The 22,846-nt window shown below is 35.7% G+C and overlaps 1 protein-coding gene across 10 annotated transcripts in view; it reads right to left on the bottom strand.

Moving 5' to 3' along the window:
* UNC79 (unc-79 homolog, NALCN channel complex subunit) overlaps positions 1 to 22,846 on the bottom strand; it is a 248,546-nt gene that overhangs the window by 161,235 nt on the left and 64,465 nt on the right. For all 10 annotated transcript variants that reach the window (XM_046010109.1, XM_046010111.1, XM_046010112.1 and 7 more), the window contains exons 6-7: positions 22,586 to 22,641; positions 21,715 to 21,844 (exon numbers count right to left, since the gene is read on the bottom strand). In XM_046010109.1, coding sequence (XP_045866065.1) covers positions 21,715 to 21,844; positions 22,586 to 22,641 — 186 coding nt within the window. The remainder of the gene's footprint in view (positions 1 to 21,714; positions 21,845 to 22,585; positions 22,642 to 22,846) is intronic.

Here is a 22,846-nt window from a genome sequence, read left to right as displayed (position 1 = left end):
TCAGGACTTTTAAAAGTCTGTTCCACTGAGGGACATTGCTCCAGAGGCTAAACCAGGGTGAAGCCCACGCGGGGTCAGCGTGGCCCCAGGCCCCGCAGGGTCACAGAAGGATCGGGGGTGTCAGAGTGTCGGAGAGCTCGCAGGTATTAGAACGGAGAAGCCGGCTGCAGAGACAGAGCCGAGGACTGAACTCTCAGCTCGGGGTTACCTTGAACTGGTCGCGGGCTGGGTGAGCTTGGAGCGCGGCTAGAGGCTGGGGATACGGGAGTGATTGGGTGCTGTCCTCTGGGGGCACACTGAGGAGTGGGGCCCCAGGCTCTCGGCTCCTCCGGGACGGAGACTGGGAGGCCGCCATTTTCATTCCCGTCCTCCGGAACTCTACGGAAAGCATTCAGGGAACAGAAGCTCCCAAAAGCGAACCCGAGCCGATTACTTAGTCCGGCCGCCGGTAAGGGCGGTGCAATCCCGCCTCGGGCAAAGACACTTGAGAGTCACTACAACAGGCCCCTCCCCCAGAAGATCAACAAAATATCCAGCCAGGACGAACTTCATCTATCAAGGAGAAAGCAGGTTCAATTCCTGACAGCAGAGCAATTCCAGAGGAGGAGAAAGCAAAGCACGGAACTCATGGCTTTCTCCCCATGATTCTTTAGTCTTGCGGCTACTTCAATTTTTTTTTCTTTTTTCAATTTTTTTTTCTTTTTTCTTTTTTCTTCTTCTGCTAAATTTTTTTAAAACTTTTACCCTTTTTTTTAACGTTTTTTGACTAGTTCATCTAAATATATATATTTTTTCTTTCTTTTTTATATTTTTTTATTTTTTAAATTTTTTTCTTTTTTATTCCCTTTTTTTTTTTTTTCAGAACCTGTTTTTATCCCCTTTCTCCCCCCCACAATTAGGGGTCTCTTCTGATTTGGTTACAGCGCATTTCTCTGGGGTCTTTGCCACCCTTTTAGTAGTTTATTTGCTCCTTCTTATCCTCTTATCTGGACAAAATGACAAGGCGGAAAAAATCACCACAAACAAAAGAACAAGAGACAGTACCGAAGGCTAGGGACCTAATCAACACAGACATTGGTAATATGTCAGATCAAGAGTTCAGAATGACGATTCTGAACATTCTAGCCGGGCTCGAAAAAGGCATGGAAGATATTAGAGAAACCCTCTCTGGAGATATTAAAGCCCTTTCTGGAGAAATTAAAGAACTAAAATCTAACCAAGTTGAAATCAAAAAAGCTATTAATGAGGTGCAATAAAAAATGGAGGCTCTCACTGCTAGGATAAATGAGGCAGAAGAAAGAATTAGTGATATAGAAGACCAAATGACAGAGAATAAGGAAGCCGAACAAAAGAGGGACAAACAGCTACTGGACCATGAGGGGAGAATTCGAGAGATAAGTGACACCATAAGACGAAACAACATTAGAATAATTGGGATTCCAGAAGAAGAAGAAACCGAGAGGGGAGCAGAAGGTCTATTGGAGAGAATCATTGGAGAGAATTTCCCTAATATGGCAAAGGGAACAAGCATCAAAATCCAGGAGATGCAGAGAACCCCCCTCAAAGTCAACAAGAATAGGTCCACACCCCGTCACCTAATAGTAAAATTGACAAGTCTTAGTGACAAAGAAAAAATCCTGAAAGCAGCCCGAGAAAAGAAGTCTGTAACATACAATGGTAAAAATATTAGATTGGCAGCAGACTTATCCACAGAGACCTGGCAGGCCAGAAAGAGCTGGCATGATATATTCAGAGCACTCAACGAGAAAAACATGTAGCCAAGAATACTCTATCCAGCTAGGCTATCATTGAAAATAGAAGGAGAGATCAAAAGCTTCCAAGACAAACAAAAACTGAAAGAATTTGCAAACACCAAACCAACTCTACAGGAAATATTGAAAGGGGTCCTCTAAGCAAAGAGAGAGCCTAAAAGTAGTAGAACAGAAAGGTACAGAGACAATATACAGTAACAGTCACCTTACAGGCTAATAATGGCACTAAATTCATATCTCTCAATAGTTACCCTGAATGTTAATGGGCTAAATGCCCCAATCAAAAGACACAGGGTATCAGAATGGATAAAAAAACAAAACCCATCAGTATGTTGCCTACAAGAAACTCATTTTAGACGCGAAGACACCTCCAGATTTAAAGTGAGGGGGTGGAAAACAATTTACCATGCTAATGGGCATCAGAAGAAAGCTGGGGTGGCAATCCTTATATCAGATCAATTAGATTTTAAGCCAAAGACTATAATAAGAGATGAGGAAGGACACTATATCCTACTCAAAGGGTCTTTCCAACAAGAAGATCTAACAATTTTAAATATCTATGCCCCTAACGTGGGAGCAGCCAACTATATCAACCAATTAATAACAAAATCAAAGAAACACATCAATAATAATACAATAATAGTAGGGGACTTTAACACTCCCCTCACTGAAATGGACAGATCATCCAAGCCAAAGATCAACAAGGAAATAAAGGCCTTAAATGACACACTGGACCAGATGGACATCACAGATATATTCAGAACATTTCATCCCAAAGCAACAGAATGCATATTCTTCTCTAGTGCACATGGAACCTTCTCCAGAATAGATCACATCCTGGGTCACAAATCAGGTCTCAACCGGTATCAAAAGATTGGGATTATTCCCTGCATATTTTCAGACCATAATGCTCTGAAGCTAGAACTCAATCACAAGAGGAAAGCTGGAAAGAACCCAAATACATGGAGACTAAACAGCATCCTTCTAAAGAATGAATGGGTTAACCAGGAAATTAAAGAAGAATTGAAAAAATTCATGGAAACAAATGATAATGAAAACACAACAGTTCAAAATCTGTGGGACACAGCAAAGGCAGTCCTGAGAGGAAAATATATAGCGGTACAAGCCTTTCTCAAGAAACAAGAAAGGTCTCAAGTACACAACCTAACCCTACGCGTAAAGGAGCTGGAGAAAGAACAAGTAAGAAACCCTAAACCCAGCAGGAGAAGAGAAATCATAAAGATCAGAGCAGAAATCAATGAAATAGAAAAAAAAAAAAAACGATAGAAAAAGTCAATGAAACTAGGAGCTGGTTCTTTGAAAGAATCAATAAGATTGATAAACCCCTGGCCAGACTCATCAAAAAGAAAAGAGAAAGGACCCAAATAAATAAAATCATGAATGAAAGAGGAGAGATCACAACTAACACCAAAGAAATACAGACAATTATAAGAACATACTATGAGCAACTCTACGCCAACAAATTGGACAATCTGGAAGAAATGGATGCATTCCTAGAGACATATAAACTACCACAACTGAACCAGGAAGAAATAGAAAACCTGAACAGGCCCATAACCAGTAAGGAGATTGAAACAGTCATCAAAAATCTCCAAACAAACAAAAGCCCAGGGCCAGACGGCTTCCCAGGGGAATTCTACCAAACATTTAAAGAAGAACTCATTCCTATTCTCCTGAAACTGTTCCAAAAAATAGAAATGGAAGGAAAACTTCCAAACTCATTTTATGAGGCCAGCATCACCTTGATCCCAAAACCAGACAAGGATCCCACCAAAAAAGAGAACTACAGACCAATATCCTTGATGAACACAGACGCAAAAATTCTCGCCAAAATACTAGCCAATAGGATTCAACAGTACATTAAAAGGATTATTCACCACGATCAAGTGGGATTTATTCCAGGGCTGCAGGGTTGGTTCAACATCCGCAAATCAATCAATGTGATAGAACACATTAATAAAAGAAAGAACAAGAACCATATGATACTCTCCATAGATGCTGAAAAAGCATTTGACAAAGTACAGCATCCCTTCCTGATCAAAACTCTTCAAAGTGTGGGGATAGAGGGCACATACCTCAATATTATCAAAGCCATCTATGAAAAACCCACCGCAAATATCATTCTCAATGGAGAAAAACTGAAAGCTTTTCCGTTAAGGTCAGGAACACGGCAGGGATGTCCATTATCACCACTGCTATTCAACATAGTACTAGAAGTCCTAGCCTCAGCAATCAGACAACAAAAAGAAATTAAAGGCATCCAAATCGGTAAAGAAGAAGTCAAACTATCACTCTTCGCAGATGATATGATACTATATGTGGAAAACCCAAAAGACTCCACTCCAAAACTGCTAGAACTTGTACAGGAATTCAGTAAAGTGTCAGGATATAAAATCAATGCACAGAAATCAGTTGCATTTCTGTACACCAACAACAAGACTGAAGAAAGAGAAATTAAGGAGTCAATCCCATTTACAATTGTACCCAAAACTATAAGATACCTAGGAATAAACCTAACCAAAGAGACTAAGAATCTATACACAGAAAATTATAAAGTACTCATGAAAGAAATTGAGGAAGACACAAAGAAATGGAAAAATGTTCCATGCTCCTGGATTGGAAGAATAAATATTGTGAAAATGTCTATGCTACCTAAAGCAATCTACACATTTAATGCAATCCCTATCAAAATACCATCCATTTTTTTCAAAGAAATGGAACAAATAATCCTAAAATTTATATGGAACCAGAAAAGACCTCGAATAGCCAAAGGAATATTGAGAAAGAAAGCCAAAGTTGGTGGCATCACAATTCCGGACTTCAAGCTCTATTACAAAGCTGTCATCATCAAGACAGCATGGTACTGGCACAAAAACAGACACATAGATCAGTGGAACAGAATAGAGAGCCCAGAAATCGACCCTCAACTCTATGGTCAACTAATCTTTGACAAAGCAGGAAAGAATGTCCAATGGAAAAAAGACAGCCTCTTCAATAAATGGTGCTGGGAAAATTGGACAGCCACATGCAGAAAAATGAAATTGGACCACTTCCTTACACCACACACGAAAATAAACTCCAAATGGATGAAGGACCTCAATGTGAGAAAGGAATCCATCAAAATCCTTGAGGAGAACGCAGGCAGCAACCTCTTCGACCTCAGCCGTAGCAACATCTTCCTAGGAACAACGGCAAAGGCAAGGGAAGCGAGGGCAAAAATGAACTATTGGGATTTCATCAAGATCAAAAGCTTTTGCACAGCAAAGGAAACAGTTAACAAAACCAAAAGACAACTGACAGAATGGGAGAAGATATTTGCAAACGACATATCAGATAAAGGGCTAGTATCCAAAATCTATAAGGAACTTAGCAAACTCAACACCCAAAGAACAAACAATCCAATCAAGAAATGGGCAGAGGACATGAACAGACATTTCTGCAAAGAAGACATCCAGATGGCCAACAGACACATGAAAAAGTGCTCCACATCACTTGGCATCAGGGAAATACAAATCAAAACCACAATGAGATATCACCTCACACCAGTCAGAATGGCTAAAATTAACAAGTCAGGAAATGACAGATGCTGGCGAGGATGTGGAGAAAGGGGAACCCTCCTCCACTGTTGGTGGGAATGTAAGCTGGTGCAACCACTCTGGAAAACAGCATGGAGGTTCCTCAAAATGTTGAAAATAGAACTACCCTATGACCCAGCAATTGCACTACTGGGTATTTACCCTAAAGATACAAACATAGTGATCCGAAGGGGCACGTGTACCTGAATGTTTATAGCAGCAATGTCTACAATAGCCAAACTATGGAAAGAACCTAGATGTCCATCAACAGATGAATGGATACAGAAGATGTGGTATATATACACAATGGAATACTATGCAGCCATCAAAAGAAATGAAATCATGCCATTTGCGACGACGTGGATGGAACTAGAGCGTATCATGCTTAGTGAAATAAGTCAATCGGAGAAAGACAACTATCATATGATCTCCCTGATATGAGGACATGGAGAAGCAACATGGGGGGGTAGGGGGATAGGAGAAGAATAAATGAAACAAGATGGGATTGGGAGGGAGACAAACCATAAATGACTCTTAATCTCACAAAACAAACTGGGGGTTGCTGGGGGGAGGTGGGATTGGGATAGGGGGAGGGGGCTATGGACATTGGGGAGGGTAAGTGCTATCGTGAGTGCTGTGAATTGTGTAAACCTGGCGATTCACAGACCTGTACCCCTGGGGATAAAAATACATTATATGTTTATTAAAAAAAAAAAATTTGGAAGGGGAGGCGAACTATAAGAGACTATGGACTCTGAAAAACAACCTGAGGGTTTTGAGGGGTCAGGGGTGGGAGGTTGGGGGAACAGGTGATGGGTAATGGGGAGGGCACGTTTTGCATGGAGCACTGGGTGTTGTGCAAAAAGAATGAATACTGTTACGCTGAAAAAATAAATAAAATGGAAAAAAAATTCACTGATTCACAATGAATTACAGTAGAAATCAAAACAAAAAATTACTAGAACCCAAATATTTGGAAATCAAACAACATCCTCATAAATAACACAGGCAAAGATTATCTAGCACTAAAAATTGTTTTAATACTTTTAAATGAATGAGAGTGAAAACACAACAAATCAAAATTTGTGTGATACAGCTAATGTAGAGTTTAGAAGGGAAGTGGTAAACTTAAATGGATAATTACCACCAGCGTTTCTCACAGAGATAGAACAAACAATCCTAAGATTTGTATGGAACCAGAAAAGACCCCAAAGAGCCAAAGCAATTCTGAAAAAGAAAAGCAAAGTTGGAGGTATCATTAAGTCCAGACTTCAAGCTATATTACAAAGCTGTAGTCATCAAGACAGTATAGTACTGGCACAAAAACAGAAACATAGATCAATGGAACAGAATAGAAAACCCAAAAATGGACCCACAGCTATATGGTCAACTAATCTTTGACAAAGCAGAAAAGAATATTGAATGGAAAAAAGACAGTCTCTTCAACAAATGGTGTTGGGAAAACTGGACAGCAACATACAGAAGAATGAAACTGGACCACTTTCTTTCACCAACACCAACACCAATCACGAATATTACTCAGCCATCAAAAAGAATGAAATCTTGCCACTTGCAGTGACATGGATGGAGCTAGAGTGTATTATGGTAAGTTCCATAAGTCAAAGAGGAAAACAAATACCATATGATTTTACTCATATATGGAATTTAAGAAATAAAACAGATGAACATATGGGAAGGAAAAAAAGAACATATGGGAAGGAAAAAAAGACAGAGTGAAGTAAACCCTGAGACTCTTAATGATAGAGAACCAACTGAGAATTGATAGAGGGAAATGGGTGGGGGATGGGCTAAATTGATAATGGGGATTAAGGAGGACACTTTTTATTATGAGCGCTGGGTGTTATATGTAAGTGATGTATCACTACCTGAAACCAATATTACACTATATGCTAACTAACTAGAATTTAAATAAAAATCTGAAGGAAAAAAATGGGTAATTAGAAAAAATTTTAGTGTTGAAAGTCAACAATCTAAGCCTTCACTTCAAGAACATAGAGGGGAAAGGAGTGAAAATTAAACTCAAGAAAAGAAAAGGAAGAAAATAGCAAAGATACAGGCAGAAAACAATGAAATACATAAATCATTTTCTTATCTGTTGTTGATTTAGTTTATCCAAGTATTTGAAAAAGTTTAACATCTATTTGCGATAAAAGCCTTTAGTCAATTGAAAATGAAACCAAAACTTCCTCAAACTGACAGTAAAGGATATCTGCAAAACCCTAAAGCTAAAAACCACTTAATGGTGAATATTCTCTCAAGTTAGGAACCAAACAATGATGGCCATTCTTACACCACTTCTATTCAGCATTATTCTGAAAGTACTAGGCAATGAGACAAAAAAGTAAACAAACAATAAATGGTATAAAAATTGGAAAGAAAGTAGCAAATTTGTCTTTATCTACAGATGACACCATTGTTTATATAGAAAATCCAAGGAATCAATCAACTACTAGAACTAACTGAATTTAGCAAAATCATGGAATAAAGATAAATATGCAAAAACCAACTAAATATCTGCATACTATCAATAAACAATTGGAAATTGAATTTTTAGATAATGCCATTTACAACAGCATCAAAATAATCAAATATCTAGGAATTAATTTAGCAAAAGAAATACAAAAATTCTATACCAAAAACTACAGAACACTGTTGAGAGAAATTTTAAAAGACCTATATAATGAAGAGATATATCATGTTCATGGATTAGAAAACAATATTTTGATGCGTTAGTCCTTTCCAAATAGAATTATAGATTTTACATGATCCAGATCAAATCCCAGCAGGATTATTTTTGTAGAAATAAAGCCTGATACTGAAGTTTATTTATATGGAAATGAATTAGACCTAAAATAGGCAAAGAAAAACAGTCAGAACTTGCACTATCTGATTTCAAGACTATAAAGCCAAATTATTTAAGACAGTTTGTACTGGTATTCAGATCAATGAAACAAAATACAGTCCACAAATATGCTCACATATGTATGACCAAGAAGCCAATACAAGTCAGAGAGAGGATAAACTTTTCAACAAAGGGTGCTGGAACAAACAAATAAATGAGCCATACCTATCACACACAAAAATTAAACTAAACACTTAAATGTGTGAGCTAAACTATAAAGCTTCCAAAAGAAAACAAGGAAGACTATCTTCATGATCTTAGAGAAGGAAAAATTTCTTAGGACATAAAAGGTGCTAACCATAAATGAAAAAATAATAACTTTTAGTTTATTAAAATTAAAAAGTCATGCTCATCAAAAGACTTTTAGGAAAGTGTAAAACAACAATCCTATATTGAAAGAAAATATTTGTAATATATAAATCTAACAAATGACTCCTACCAGACTACATAAAAAACAACTGTAAAACAATAATCAAGAAGTTTAAAATTGAGCTACCCTATGACCCTGCAATTACATTACTGGGTATTTACCCCAAAGATACAGATGTAGTGAAAAGAAAGGCCACATGCACCCCAATGTTCATAGCAGCAGTGTCCACAATATCCAACATGTGAAAGGAGCTGAGATATCCTTCAATAGCTAAAAGGATAAAGAAGATGTGGTTCATATATGCAATGGAATATTACTCAGCTGTCAGAAAGAATGAATACCTACAATTTGTATCAACATGGATGGAACTGGAGGGCATTACGCTAAGTGAAATAAGTCAGTCAGAGAAAGACAATTGTCATCTGGTTTCACTCACATGTGGAAAATAAGAAATAGCACAGAGGGTCCTCTGTGGGAAGGGGGAAAGAGGAAGGGAGGGAAAACTGAATGGGAAGAAATCAGAGAGAGAGAGACAAACCATGAGAGACTCTTGACTCTGAGAGATAAACTGAAGGCTGCAGAATGGATGAAGGAGAGATGAGGTGATTGGATAACAGGCATGAAGGGGGTATGATCTGATGAACACTGGGTGTTATATGCAATTAATGAATCATTGAACACTACAGCAAAATCTAATGATGTACGTATGTTGGCTAACTGAATTTAAATTTTAAAAAAGCAAATAATCCAATTAATGCCTATGGGAAAGATTTATCAGGTACTTCATAAAACATCTGAATGACCAACAAGTATTTGAAAAATACTCAACATCAGTCATCCAGGAAATGCAGATTAAAACCACAATGAGATACACACCCACCAGAATAGCTAAAATTCAAAACACTGACAGTTGCGAGTGTTAGCAACATTGTATAGCAACTGAAACTCTTATACATTATTGGATGAAATGTTAAATGGCATAAACACTTTATAGAGCTATTTAGAATTTTCTTACAAACTCTGCGACCCAGCAATTACACTTCTAGGTGTATACCCAAAGGAAATGAATGCATATGCCCACACAAGGTTTGTATAAAATGTTCTTGGCAGTTTCATGTATATTGGCCATAAACTGTAAACAAACCCAGGTGTACATCAATATCAGAGTTGAAAAAAAACTATAGTATATTCATGGAGTAGAATTCTTACTTAGCAATTAAAAGAACTACTAATATCCTCAACTTAGATTAATCTGAGTAACATTATGTGAGTGAAGAAGTCAAACACAAAACCTTTGATCAGACACAAACATACTTTGATCTCTACTTATATCAATCTCTGAGTTATACAAATATAGGAAATATATATTAACAGGAGCATTGGCTACATCAGGGTAGAAAAGGGGGCACTGATTGGAAAGAGTCATGCCATTACTTTCTGGGGGTGATGGAAACATGCTACTATCCTTATCTGGGTAATGATTAAAAGAGCATTATACATTTGTCACAAATGATCCAGCCATATCTTGATCCTGGTGTATCTTGCTATATATAAAATATGCCTTAATAAAGTACTGTTATCACTAATAAAATAGAGATAATGCTTGACAATTTCCCAAAACTGACAAGAGACATCAAACCATGAAGTCCTATGAACGCCCCCCCACGAGGAAAAGACAAACATAAATAATATCACAACCAGATATACCATTGTAGAACTGCTGAAAAATCAAAAAATAAAGAAAACCTACTCTCCACAATGGGTACATCACCCAGACAGAATCCATAAGGAAACAGCAGATTTGAATACTACAGACCAAATGACATGACGAACATATACGGAACATTCTATCCAACAACAGTATAATACATGTTCTTCTCAAGCACACATGGAATATTTTCTGAAACAGACCATATATATAGGGCACACATATATATAGGCCACAAAACAAGTCTTAGCAAATTCAAGGAAACTGAAATCATACCACATATCTCCTCTAACCACAATGGCATGAAACTAGAATAAAAAGAATAAACATCAATAAAAGGAAGAATAATGGAAAATTCATGAACACATAGAAATTAAACAACACTCTCTTAAACAACCAATGGGTCACAGAAGAAATTGAAGAGGAAATAAAAAAGTTTCCTGAGACAAACAAAAATGGAAACATACCTGTAGGATGTGGTAAAAGCAGTCCCGAGAGGGAAGTTCATACCAATAGATGACTACATTAAGATGCAAGAAAAATCCCAAATAAACAACCTAACTCCACACCATAAGGAACTAAAAAGAACAAACTGAGTCCAAAGTCTGAAGAAGAAAGGAAATAATTAAGATTAGAGCAGAATAAGTGAAATAAAGAACAGAAAAACAATAAAAAAAGATTAACCAAACTAAGAATTGGTTCTTTGAAAAATTGGCAAATCCTTAGCTAGACTAACCAAAGAAAAAGAGAAGACCCAAATCAACAAAAGTGTCAGTGAAAAAGGAGACATTACAACTAATATCACAGAAATACAAAAGATCCTAAGAGGCTACTGTGAACAACCATATGCCAACAAACTGGACAACACAGAAAAAAATGGAATAATTTTTAGAAACATACAACTTACCAAGACTGAATCAGAAAGAAATAGAAAATCTGTATAGACTGATTACTAGTCAGGAGATTGAACAGTAATCAAAAACCTCCCAAGGAGCAAAAGTGCAGAACCAAATAACTTCACTGATGACTTTTACCAAACATTTACAGAAGAGAATACCAATCCTTCTCAAACACTTCCAAAAAACCAAAGAGGTTGGAACACTCCCAAACTCATTTTATTAGGCCAGCATTATCGTAATACCAAAACCAAAAAAATATACTATCAGAAAAGAAAACTATAGGCCAATATCCCTAATTAATATAGATGTAAAAACTCTCAGTAAAATACTAGCAAACCAAATTCAGCAGCACATAGAAGTATTATTCACCATGATCAAATTAGATTTGTCCCTGGAACACAAGGATCACTCAACATATGCAAATCATTTAATGTAATACATCACACTAATAGAATGAAAGAAAAGAATCGTATGATCATTTCGATAGGCACAGAAAAAGTTCTTGACAAAATTCAACATTTATTCATGAAAAAAACTCAAACTAGGCACACAAGGAACATATCTCAACATACTAAAGGTCACATATGACAAGCCTACAGTTAACAACATACTCAACATTCAAGAGTTGAAAACCTTTCCATTGGGTTCAGGAACAAGACAGGAGTGCCCATTCTCAGCACTCCTATTCAACACAGTACTGGAAGTTCTAGCTAGAGCAATCGGGTAAGAAAAAGAAATAAAATGTATCTGAATTGGAAAGGAAGAAGTAAAATTATCTCTATTTGCATATAACATGATTTTAGATAGAAAATCCTAAAGATATAACCAAAAATCTTTTAGGTCTTATCAGTGAATTCAATAAAGTTGCTGGACACAAAATTAACATAAAAATCAGTAGCATTTCTATAAATTAACAATGAATTTTCTGAAAAAGAAATTTAAAAAATTGATCCCATCTACAATAACATCAAAAACAATAAAATACTTAGAAATAAATGTAACAAGAGAGGTGAAAAATCTCTATTCTGAAAACTGTAAGACATTAGTGAAAGAAATCAAAGACACAAATAAATAGAAAGGTATTGCATGTCCATAGAGCAGAATAATTAATATTATTAAAATGTCAATACTACCAAAAACCACCTATGGATTCAATGCAATCTATCAAGATTCCAATGGCATTTTCTACAGAAATAGAAGAAAACACACCTAAAATGTACATGGAACCATAAAAGACCACAGATATCCAAAGAAATCCTAGGATGGGAGAACAAAACAGAAGGCATTACACTCCCTGATTTCAAACTATACTATAAAGCTATAGTAAACAAAATAGTACGGTACTGCATAGAAACAGAAAAATAGACCAATGAAACAGAATCAAAACCTAAGAAATAAATTAAGTATATATAGCCAAGTAAATATTTGACAAGGGAGTCAAGAATACTTCAATGGATAAAAGAGAGTTTCTTCAATAAATGGTGCTGGTATAATTTAATTATTTGTATGTAAAAGAATGAACATGAACCACTACCTTATACCACTCACAAAAAATTAATTCAAAATTGATTAAGGACTTAAATATAAGACCTGAAACCATGGAAGTCTTATTAGAAGACACAGAAATAAAGCTCCATAATGTGGGTGTTGGTAATGGTGTTTTGGATACAACACCTAGAGCATAGGCAACAAAATCAAAACTAAACAAGTGGGACTATATCAAACTAAAAAGCCTCTGTACAGCAAAAGAAACAACAAAGTGAAAAGACAACACACAGAATGGAAAAAAATATTTGCAAACCATATATCTGATAAGGGATTAATATCCAAAATATATAAAGAGTTCATAGAACTTAACAGCAAAAATACAAATAACTCAATTTTAAAAATGGGCAAAGGACTTGAATAGATAAATAGATATTTTTTTAAAAGCAGATATACAAAAGGCAAACAGGCACATGAAGAGATGTTCAACATTACTAGTCATTGGGGAAATGCAAATTAAAACCACAGTGAGATATCCTCTCACACCTATTAGAATGGCCATGATCAAACAGACAAGAAAAAACAAATGCTAGCAGGGATGTCGAGAAAAGGTATTCCTTGTGCGCTGTTGGTGGGACTGTAAATTGGCAGAGTCACTAAGAAAAACAGTATGGAGTAGCCTTGACAAATTAAAAATAAAACTACTGGGGCGCCTGGGTGGCTCATTGGGTTAAGCCTCTGCCTTCGTCGCAGGTCAGGATCTAGGGTGCTGGGATCGAGCCCCACATCGGTCTCTCTGCCAGCGGGAAGCCTGCTTTCCCCTCTCTCTCTCTGTCTGCCCCTCTGCCTACTTGTGATCCCTCTCTCTCTGTCAAATAAAAAAAAATTTAAAAAATAAATTAAAAAAAATAAAACTACCATACAAACTAGCAATTCCACTTCTGGGAATATATCCAAAGAAAATTAAAACATTAACTCAAAAAGATATCTGCATCCCCCACATTTACTGCGGCATTATTTACAATAGCAAAGACATGGAAACAACTTAAGTATACAGCGTGGATGAATGACTAAAGAAGTTGTGATAAGTACACACAATGGAATATTATTTAGCCAAGGAAAATGAGGAAATCCTATCATTTGCAACAACATGGATGGACCTTGAAGGCATTATGCTAAGTGAAAAAAGGCAGAAAGAGAAAGACAAATACTGTATGATCTTACTTAAAAAAACAAAAACCAAACTCATAGAAAGAGAGATCAGATGTGGTTACCAGAGGTGGAAGGTGGAGGTAGGGGAAATTAGAGAAAGGTGGTCAAAAGGTACAGATTTTCAGTTATAAGACAAATAAATACTAGGGATGTGATGTACAACATGATGACTACAGTTCACACTCCATATGATATATAGGAAAGTTGTTAAGAGTGTAAATCCTAAGCATTCTCAACACAAGAAGAAATTTTTTTCTCTTCGCTTTTCTTTATCTTGTGTCTATATGGGAGGATGGATGTTAGCTGAAGCTATCATGATAATTGCAATAAATATAAATCAAATCATGCTATGTGGCTTAAACAGTGATATATGTCAATTATTTCTCAATTAAACTAGAAAAAGATACTTTTTAAAATTTCAACCAAACAGAAAAAAATTAAAGAAAAAATTTCAAAATAAAGAAAGGCAGTTTACCTTCAAAAGAGCAACAGTGACAGCTAACTTCTCAATGGAAACAATGAAAATGAAAAGATCATGAAATACCTTCAAAGTGTGAAAAGAAAATCACTGCCATAGAATTCTATATACTGAGAAAATAGCTTTAAAAAATCAAGCCAAATATGGTGACTAATATAACACAATAAAAAAATAAAATAAAATAAAAAATAAAGTCAAAATAAAAGGTATTTTCAAACTAACATTGAGAAAATTTATCCCCAGTAGAAGGGGACTAAAGTAAATATAGGAAGTTTATTATTAAGGAAAAAATAAAGCAAGCCCAGATGGGAGCTTAGAAATATAAAAAGAAAAAAAAGCCAGAAAAAAGAAAATTGAATGAATAATGACTTCAAATAATAATAATTACATGTTTTAAATTATAAAAAATAGAGCACAAAGCATAACATGGAAGTTTGGAGGGGGCAAAAAAAGAAGTTATAATCTTCTGTTATTTTACAGGAAAGGGTAATAGTACTATTTTACATTAGACACTGATAAGTCAAGAACACATAGTATAATCTCTAGGATAATGGTTAAAAGAATACAGAAGACTGAGTAACTCAATAAGACAGAATACTAAATATGCCCAATCAGTGCATGAGAGGGCAAAAGGAGAGATAAAAGGGAACACAAAAGAGGCAGGAGAAATAAAAAGCAAATAGAAAAATGGGGGATTTAAAATCAAATATGCCAATAATTTGGTAAATAGGTAGATGTGAACTAAGTGCTCCAAATAAAAGGCAAAAATTATGAAAATTGACATTAAAATATAGAACTGCATGCTGCTTACAAGACACACATGAAATATAAGAAAATAAAATAGGTGAAAATAAAAGGATGGAAATTTACACTATGCAAACACTTGTGAAAGCTGGTATAGCTATATTAGTCTAAGACAAAGTAGAGTTTAACACAAATAAACATTACTAGAGATAAAATCATGCATTTCATAATGGTAAAAGTTTCAATTCACCAGAAAGATGTTGCATTCTAAATTTTTATGCAGCCTTCAAATTTATACAGCAAAAACACAGAACTACAAGGAGAAATACACAAATTCACAATCATAGCAGGAGATTTTTAAATTCTATTCTTGGTAACCAATAGAAGAAAAAGACAAAAATACAGTAAAGATAAAGAAAATTTGAACTACATGATTAGGAAATTTTATTTGACATATCGAGAACACAGTATCCAACAACTGCCAAATACAAGGGGTTTTTTTTAAGCACACGGTACATTACAAAATGACCGTAGTCTCAACCTAAAGAAGTGTAAAAACCATAAAAGGGATAAAATAATCCAAAATATGTTGTCTGGCCACAGAGGCATCAAGCTAATCAATACAAAACTTCACGAGGAAAATCCGCCTATGTTTAGAAATCAATCATTACCCTTCTAAATGGGTCAAAGAAGAAACCATGAAAGAACTTAAAACTCAGCATAGCACAAGTTTTAACCACTGCAATAAGTTGATAGACATAAAAGACTACAGGACTGAAGAGAAGACATTAAACTGCTATTGTTCAGCAATAATATAATTGCACACATGAAATTTTTTTAAAACTTTAAATAAATGATTAGAATTAAAAAGTGATTTAGCAAGGTTGCTGGATATAAGACAAATACACAAGAATTAATTGCACATCTACATATGAGCAATGAAGAGTTAGAAAATGTATAGGGAGGGCACGTACTGCATGGAGCACTGGGTGTGATGCCAAAACAATGAACACTGTTATGCTGTAAATAAACAAATAAAAATAAATATTTAAAAAAAAAAAAGAACAACAACAAAAAAGATATATCATTGACAATAATATCAAAAAATAAATACCTAGGAACACACTACATGAGATATAAGCAAGCCACCTACACAGAAAACTATGATGCAGCACTGAAGGAAACTAAAAAAAGTCTAAAACACAAGATATACTTCTAGAACATGGATTGGAAGACTCAACATTATAATGATGTCAGTTCCCCAAACTGATCTATAGATTCAAAGCAATCTCAGCCAAAATCTTAATAGTTTAGGGGTGTGTTTGTGTGTGTGTTTAACTTAACAGACTCTTTAACTTAGCAAATAGCTAGGAATAATCTTGGAAAAGGAAGAAAATAAGGGGGAAAGGAGAAAGACTAGAAAGAAGAGAATGTAGGGGGAGACAATGAAGAGAACAGCAACTACAAGGTATAAAGACTTGTACTGAAGGATATAAAAGTTTTATTATTAAACTACATTAATTTAGACAGTGTGGTTTTGGGAAAAGGAAAAATATGCCAATTAAACTAAATAATGACTCCAGAAAGAGAACCATCCTTAAACATAACAAAAATCCTATAACAAAAATGGTACTACAGAGCAGTAAGAAAAGGGCAATCTTTTCAATAAATGATGTTGTCTATTGCTTATCCATAGAGAAAAAAAAATGATTCTTACCTCACAACAGACAGAAAAATTAATTTCAGATATATCTAAATGTACAAGGTAAAAAACAAATATTCTAGAAGATAACAATGAAAACAGCAAAACTAGTATGGGGAAAGGTTTTCTTAGGATATAAGGAAAAAGATTGCTAATCTGATTACATTAAAATAAGAACTTCAGCTAATCAAAAGTCATCATTTACAGAGTAAAAAAAGATAAGAAAAGATACTTTGCAACATACTTTACTGACAAAGACTATATAAAGAGGATACCCAAATAGCCAATAAATATATGAAAAATTGTCCAACTTCATTATTAATCAGGGAAATGCAAATTATAACCACAGTAAGATATTTCTACGTCCCTTGAAAATGGCTAAAATTTTGAAAACAAAATAAAGTATTGCCCTAAATGTGGAATATAGACAAAACAAACTCTCACATACTGGTAACAGGAGTATAAATTAGTACAACTCTTTTTGGAAAACTGTTTGCAAATAAAATTAGATATACGTAGGGGAAGGGAAGATGAAAAAAATCAGATATATGCATACCCTCTGATCCAGCAATCTTACCCTAGGTGTATACCTAACAGAAATGTGTGCATGCTTGCACCAAAAGATATATAGAAGGACGTTCATAGCAGCTACTTTTAATAGTCAAAGAGCAGGAACTGCCCAAATATCCATTAGTAGCAAACCAACACATACACTGCAGTACATTCATTTTGTACAATATATATACAGCAATAAAAATAAATGAAACACAATTATGCTCAACCCACAGACAAATCACACACAAGCACATACACACACACGCACATATACACACAAATAAATAATGTATGATTCCATTTATATACAACTCACAATAGGCAACACTAATCTTTGATGCTGGAAGTCAATTTAGTGGCTATCTTTGGGATAGAAGGAGTGGGTAATCATGGTGGCAAACGTGGTGGGGGATGTTCCCTGTACACTTGCAATTTGTATGTTTTTCCACTTGTGTATAATGTAACAAATATAAAAGATTTAAAACATTTCTTAAAGTTTGTGGAGATAAAATAACAAGATAAACAAGAACTCAATAATAGAGAAGTTACAACATAAAAGGTTGACTTTCCTGTACTTGTATACAACTCAAGAATCCAATGGTACTAATATAAAGGTAGATATCTGGTAGCCTAGACCAAAGTCTATCCTTGTAGGGCTTATCTTTAGTTATTCTCTGCCATGTTTGCAAAGAACTCTGTCTTGGAAACGCCTATCTTGTGCCACATCTTTTGTTCCCTAATTCAGACAGAAACTACACAACTGGTGCTGATCTAAATTATTTATGAGTTGAAACACAGTTACCAAAAAAAGGCTAAATAATTTCTTTCTCCCCAACAGAAACAGCTTCATAGAATGACAGAATGACTATTTCCACTGCCAAGAAACGTCCCTGTAATTTTTGTATCTTTAAGACTTGTAATTAATGACCAAAACAACTGAAGCAGTTTTTGTTCTTGACAAATAGCAATAAGCCCAAAAGAAGCAAACAATGTAGATTACCAAATCTTCACTGATCTTCTTCATATGAGCTGTTAATTATTCCTATGTTACTATGCTTAAAAAGCAATAGATAATTTATATACATATACATGTACAGTTAAACTAATGATTAATTTCCTAATAATTACTAAATCTACATGGTTATAAGTGGGTTCATAGTATTATTCTTTAAACTTTTCTGTGTTTTCAAAGTGTCCCAATAAAAGCTTGGGAGGGAAACCTTATATAATTATATATAATAGGAACTCAATTTGCCTTAAAATATGCACCCCCCCCAAAAAAAAAAACTAGACAAAAATATACCAAAATGTTAACACTGGTCATTTCTAGGTAGTAGCATTTTTTTCCTTCTTAAATATTTCTCTAATTTTTCTAAAAGCAAAGGTTCTTTTTAAAAACTTAATTTCACTTTTTAAAAAAGAAATAAATCACTCAGAAAGCATACAAAAGTTATTGGTCCCTAAGACAGTATTTTATCTTTGAGTTTCCAAGCCCATAAAATTCTGTATCCATATAATTTTTATTATTAAGAATAATGAATATTTAGAGTTGGAGTGCCATCTAAATACTGATGATACCCTTCAGTGCATCTTTCATCATGGCAGACATTGTAGATAATTTCTAATGCTCCAGCTAAAGTTTAACTAAAGAACTGAATTGAGAGAAGTGATGTCATACTGTCAGAATAAAAAAATGTGGGTTTTCAGTGAAGATACTCTAAGTTCAAACTCAAGCTGTGCTCCCTAATTATCTGTGTGAATGTCGCCAGACTCTGTGTCCCACTCATCACCTGTAACACTGAAATAACAAAACCTACCTCTCAAGGTTTTTTAAGGATTGAGAAAATGTCTACAAAACCCAATAGGATGCTTGGTCTATAATTGCGTTCAGTTGGGAGAAGGCTAAAATATTAGGTGAGATGGAAGCAACTAGAACAATGTCTGACAAAGAGCTAGCGCTAGATAAATAGTAATATATGGACCAGAACGATTGCTTTCCCCCCCCCCCCCAAGGATCTCTTTTGTTTCCTGTACAGAACGCTATGGTCCACCGGAATGGGGGTTCCAAGAGAGTTGCTTCCCCAGGACCTCGCACAGTGCCTGGCAGGTAGCAGGCACATAATGCCACACGGTTGAAAGACTAGAAGGGGGAAGTGGGTAGACACGTGTGATCACAGGAACGGACAGAAGGATGGATGCCAGTAGACACAGACATCTTGTCCAGGTAGGCCAAGAGAAGATGAAAGAATCGCTCTGATCTTAGTAGACGCAGATGGAACCATTCTGGGGAGACAGGTTCAGCTGGCTCTTCCCGGGGGGTACAGTCACAGAAAGAAATGGAATCCACTGTCAGTTTGTAAGGCTTCTGGGATATTCGAACAGAGAAATCTCATCATGTTGGCTTCTCCCTGTAAAACCTGTCCGTGGTTTCCCTTTGCTGTTAGGATAAAATCCCAACTCCTTTGCAGGCCCGGCCAGGCTTTCTGCTTATCTCTAGCTGCTCTCCTCCTGTCACTCCACTGTCTGATACACATAACCTTTTCCAGTTCCTAAATACGATCATGATATATCACGCCTTCAAGTCTGAACCCATGCTATTCCTTCTGCCTCAAATCTACATTTTATCCATTCATGATTCACTCTCCCTTTGACATCCAGGGTGTGCATTATCTTTCAGGTATTGGCTTACCTGTCACTCACTTGAGAATCTTCCTTGACAACTTAACCCTCCCCAAACCTGCCCACCATCAGGGTGAGTTTCAGAGGCCCCTGCTGCATAGTTCCACAGCTCTCTGTATTTGCGCTACCTTAATACTTACTACACTGTAAAGTGGTTTCCTGCTCTTTCCAGAAACTGGAATGTATGTGCCAAGACATTAGTGATTTTAGTCTGCTTTTTTCATTCCTTGACTACTCAGTGTTTAGAATAACACATGGCTAATAGTAGACACCCTATAAATACTTGTTGAATTTCCATCTCCAAACTGCATTAAGCTCCATGGGGTCTGGCTCTGAATCGGTTCTTACATCATCAGGAAATAGTGCCTGGCACAGATAGTAATTCTTCAAATATTTATCGAGTAAATAAATTTCATTTGATACCAGTTCCCCATTCATACATCATGTAAAGGCTTACTTCAGGTATCTACCGAGAAGAAGCTGAGTATTTCAGTCATTTCATCTATTTCATTAATGCTTCCAGCTTTCTTCCTGTTTTTACAAATTATCCACTCAGCAACACTTAAGCATTCTCTACTATCCTTGATTTAAAATGCCAGTGATACCAATCTCCATGTTTTAAAAAGATACTATTTGCCTTCATTGCTTTAATTAATATTATTGCTCCCACTAAAGCCAGTATTATTTGTTCTGAATTTAGAATAAGCCCACCAAAGATCATTAAAGCCCAAAAAGCAGGTGTTAATATCTCTAACATTTGGTTAGAGATAACATTTGGTTATCAGACACCCGAATTAAATTAAATGCCCTTTGAACTGCCTCAAATCACCTTTAGAAAGACAAGTCATACCAAGAAAGAAGGAAAGTCTGAGCATCAGAATACAATCTCACAATAACTCAAATAAAAGCTAAGTTTGCCAAAATACCCCCTCACTTATTTTCATAAAAATATGCAGACAGCTAGGTTGGGAGGAAGTTAGGCAGGGGCATCAGAAACTTCGTTTCAGCCATAGGTTCCTTCTTTGATTTTACATCATGTCAACATAAACAACACATAGGACCTGACGCGTGTTTGTTTTTTGGTAAGTATAAGCCTTTCCATTCAAATTCAATGTCTATTTCTTGGTTATTAGTTATACAAATATTCACTGATCGTTGACTCTTCCTGTCAAGTGCGACTCATGGGATCACTTAGTTTTTATTTAGCATATGAACTGGTAATGCTGAAAACGCAAGTCTTCTTGTCTGAGCAGAATTAGCCAGTTGGGGGTTTGCCCAATGGTGGGCACATCTGCAGCAATCGTCATCACTCACACCTCTGATCACAGATAGCGATAGTGAGGATCCCAGGCCAAGTGTACCGTGAGTGAGACCGAGACTTGGCCAATTTGCCAGGGTGTCATGGAGGCTCTTGGAATTAATTTTCATCCATGTATTTTATACTATCCACTTTCAGAAAGGGTTAGTGACAATATCCAAAGGCACATAAATATAATCCAGCCAGATTTTTAAAAAATAATAATAAGTCAGTGAGGCAAATGGGGCATAAGAGAAATAAAAATGGGGCATGACACGGTTCTTGCCTTCTTACCTGTATACTGCAAGCCCCTGTATTCACTTATTGCCCCAGGAGGCTTTAAATTGGGCCAGTAATGGAACAGCATTTGCACAGCAGGAGGTTTCACCTGTGAAGGCCCATAGGCTATCACATACAAAAGATCCTAAAGAAAACAGGAAGCGTACTTTGACTTAGCATCATCAAATAAAGATGAGACTAGCTCATTCAATATTACCAAAGCAGTGCAAAATCCAATAGAAGAGTTGGGTTGTTCCTCCCCCACCTCCTCACCCCTTCCCTCCATTCCCTCCCTCCCTCCTCCCATCCCCCCACCCCCGCCACTGTGATCTCATCGTGGAGGTATGCTTCTCAGATGAGATCATATTAAAACATTATTTTTTATTATTTATTTATGGGTCCTGTAAATAATCACCTCCCCTCCCCTCCAGCTAAAGATCCAAACTACACTGTCTTTTAATAAATTCTTCTCTACTCAGGATAATGTTAAAGGAAGACTTTAGAACAGCATGAATCAGTTTGTCAAACACTGTGTTTTTCAAATATTTTCCTAAAATCCATTTCTTAACAATCCACATTTCCTATTTGAAAGAATACAGGTTTTCAAGCAACATGTCAAATGAAATAAAATTGCCAAGTAATATAACATTTGCTGAATTCTGATAATAAGAACTAGCCAATTACTTTTTCTGTCTGGCCACTGTGTTCTTCAAGTATCGTTTCAGCCTTAATTAATAAACTAACCAGGAAGGAAAGAATTCCAGGTTCTGCCACACCAAAATAATAAGACACCAATAAATCTGACCTGTTTTAATAGGCAAAATAGTTGTACTCCATTATACAAATTGAGTTTGTGGCTATGAGTTAAATTTGGCCCAAAACTTACTTTCCAGACTTCTTGCTTATATTTCATGAGGCATTCCAATAATTGACAATGATACACTGTAAGGAAGAAAATAAAATTTGAACACAAATTGTAAACATCTGATAAAATATCCTTTTAGATATAATAAAATGTATTAGTATGACTTTTCATCTAATCATTAAATTAGAAGTTATTTACTTCCAAAAGAATGAAACCGGACTGCTATCTTACTCATACTTAAGAATAAATTCAAATGGATTAAAGACCTACATGTGAGACCTA

The sequence above is a fragment of the Meles meles genome, chromosome 6 (assembly GCF_922984935.1).
Source record: "Meles meles chromosome 6, mMelMel3.1 paternal haplotype, whole genome shotgun sequence".
In the NCBI taxonomy this organism is placed as follows: domain Eukaryota; kingdom Metazoa; phylum Chordata; class Mammalia; order Carnivora; family Mustelidae; genus Meles; species Meles meles.
This window is presented reverse-complemented; position numbering and strand designations above follow the sequence as displayed.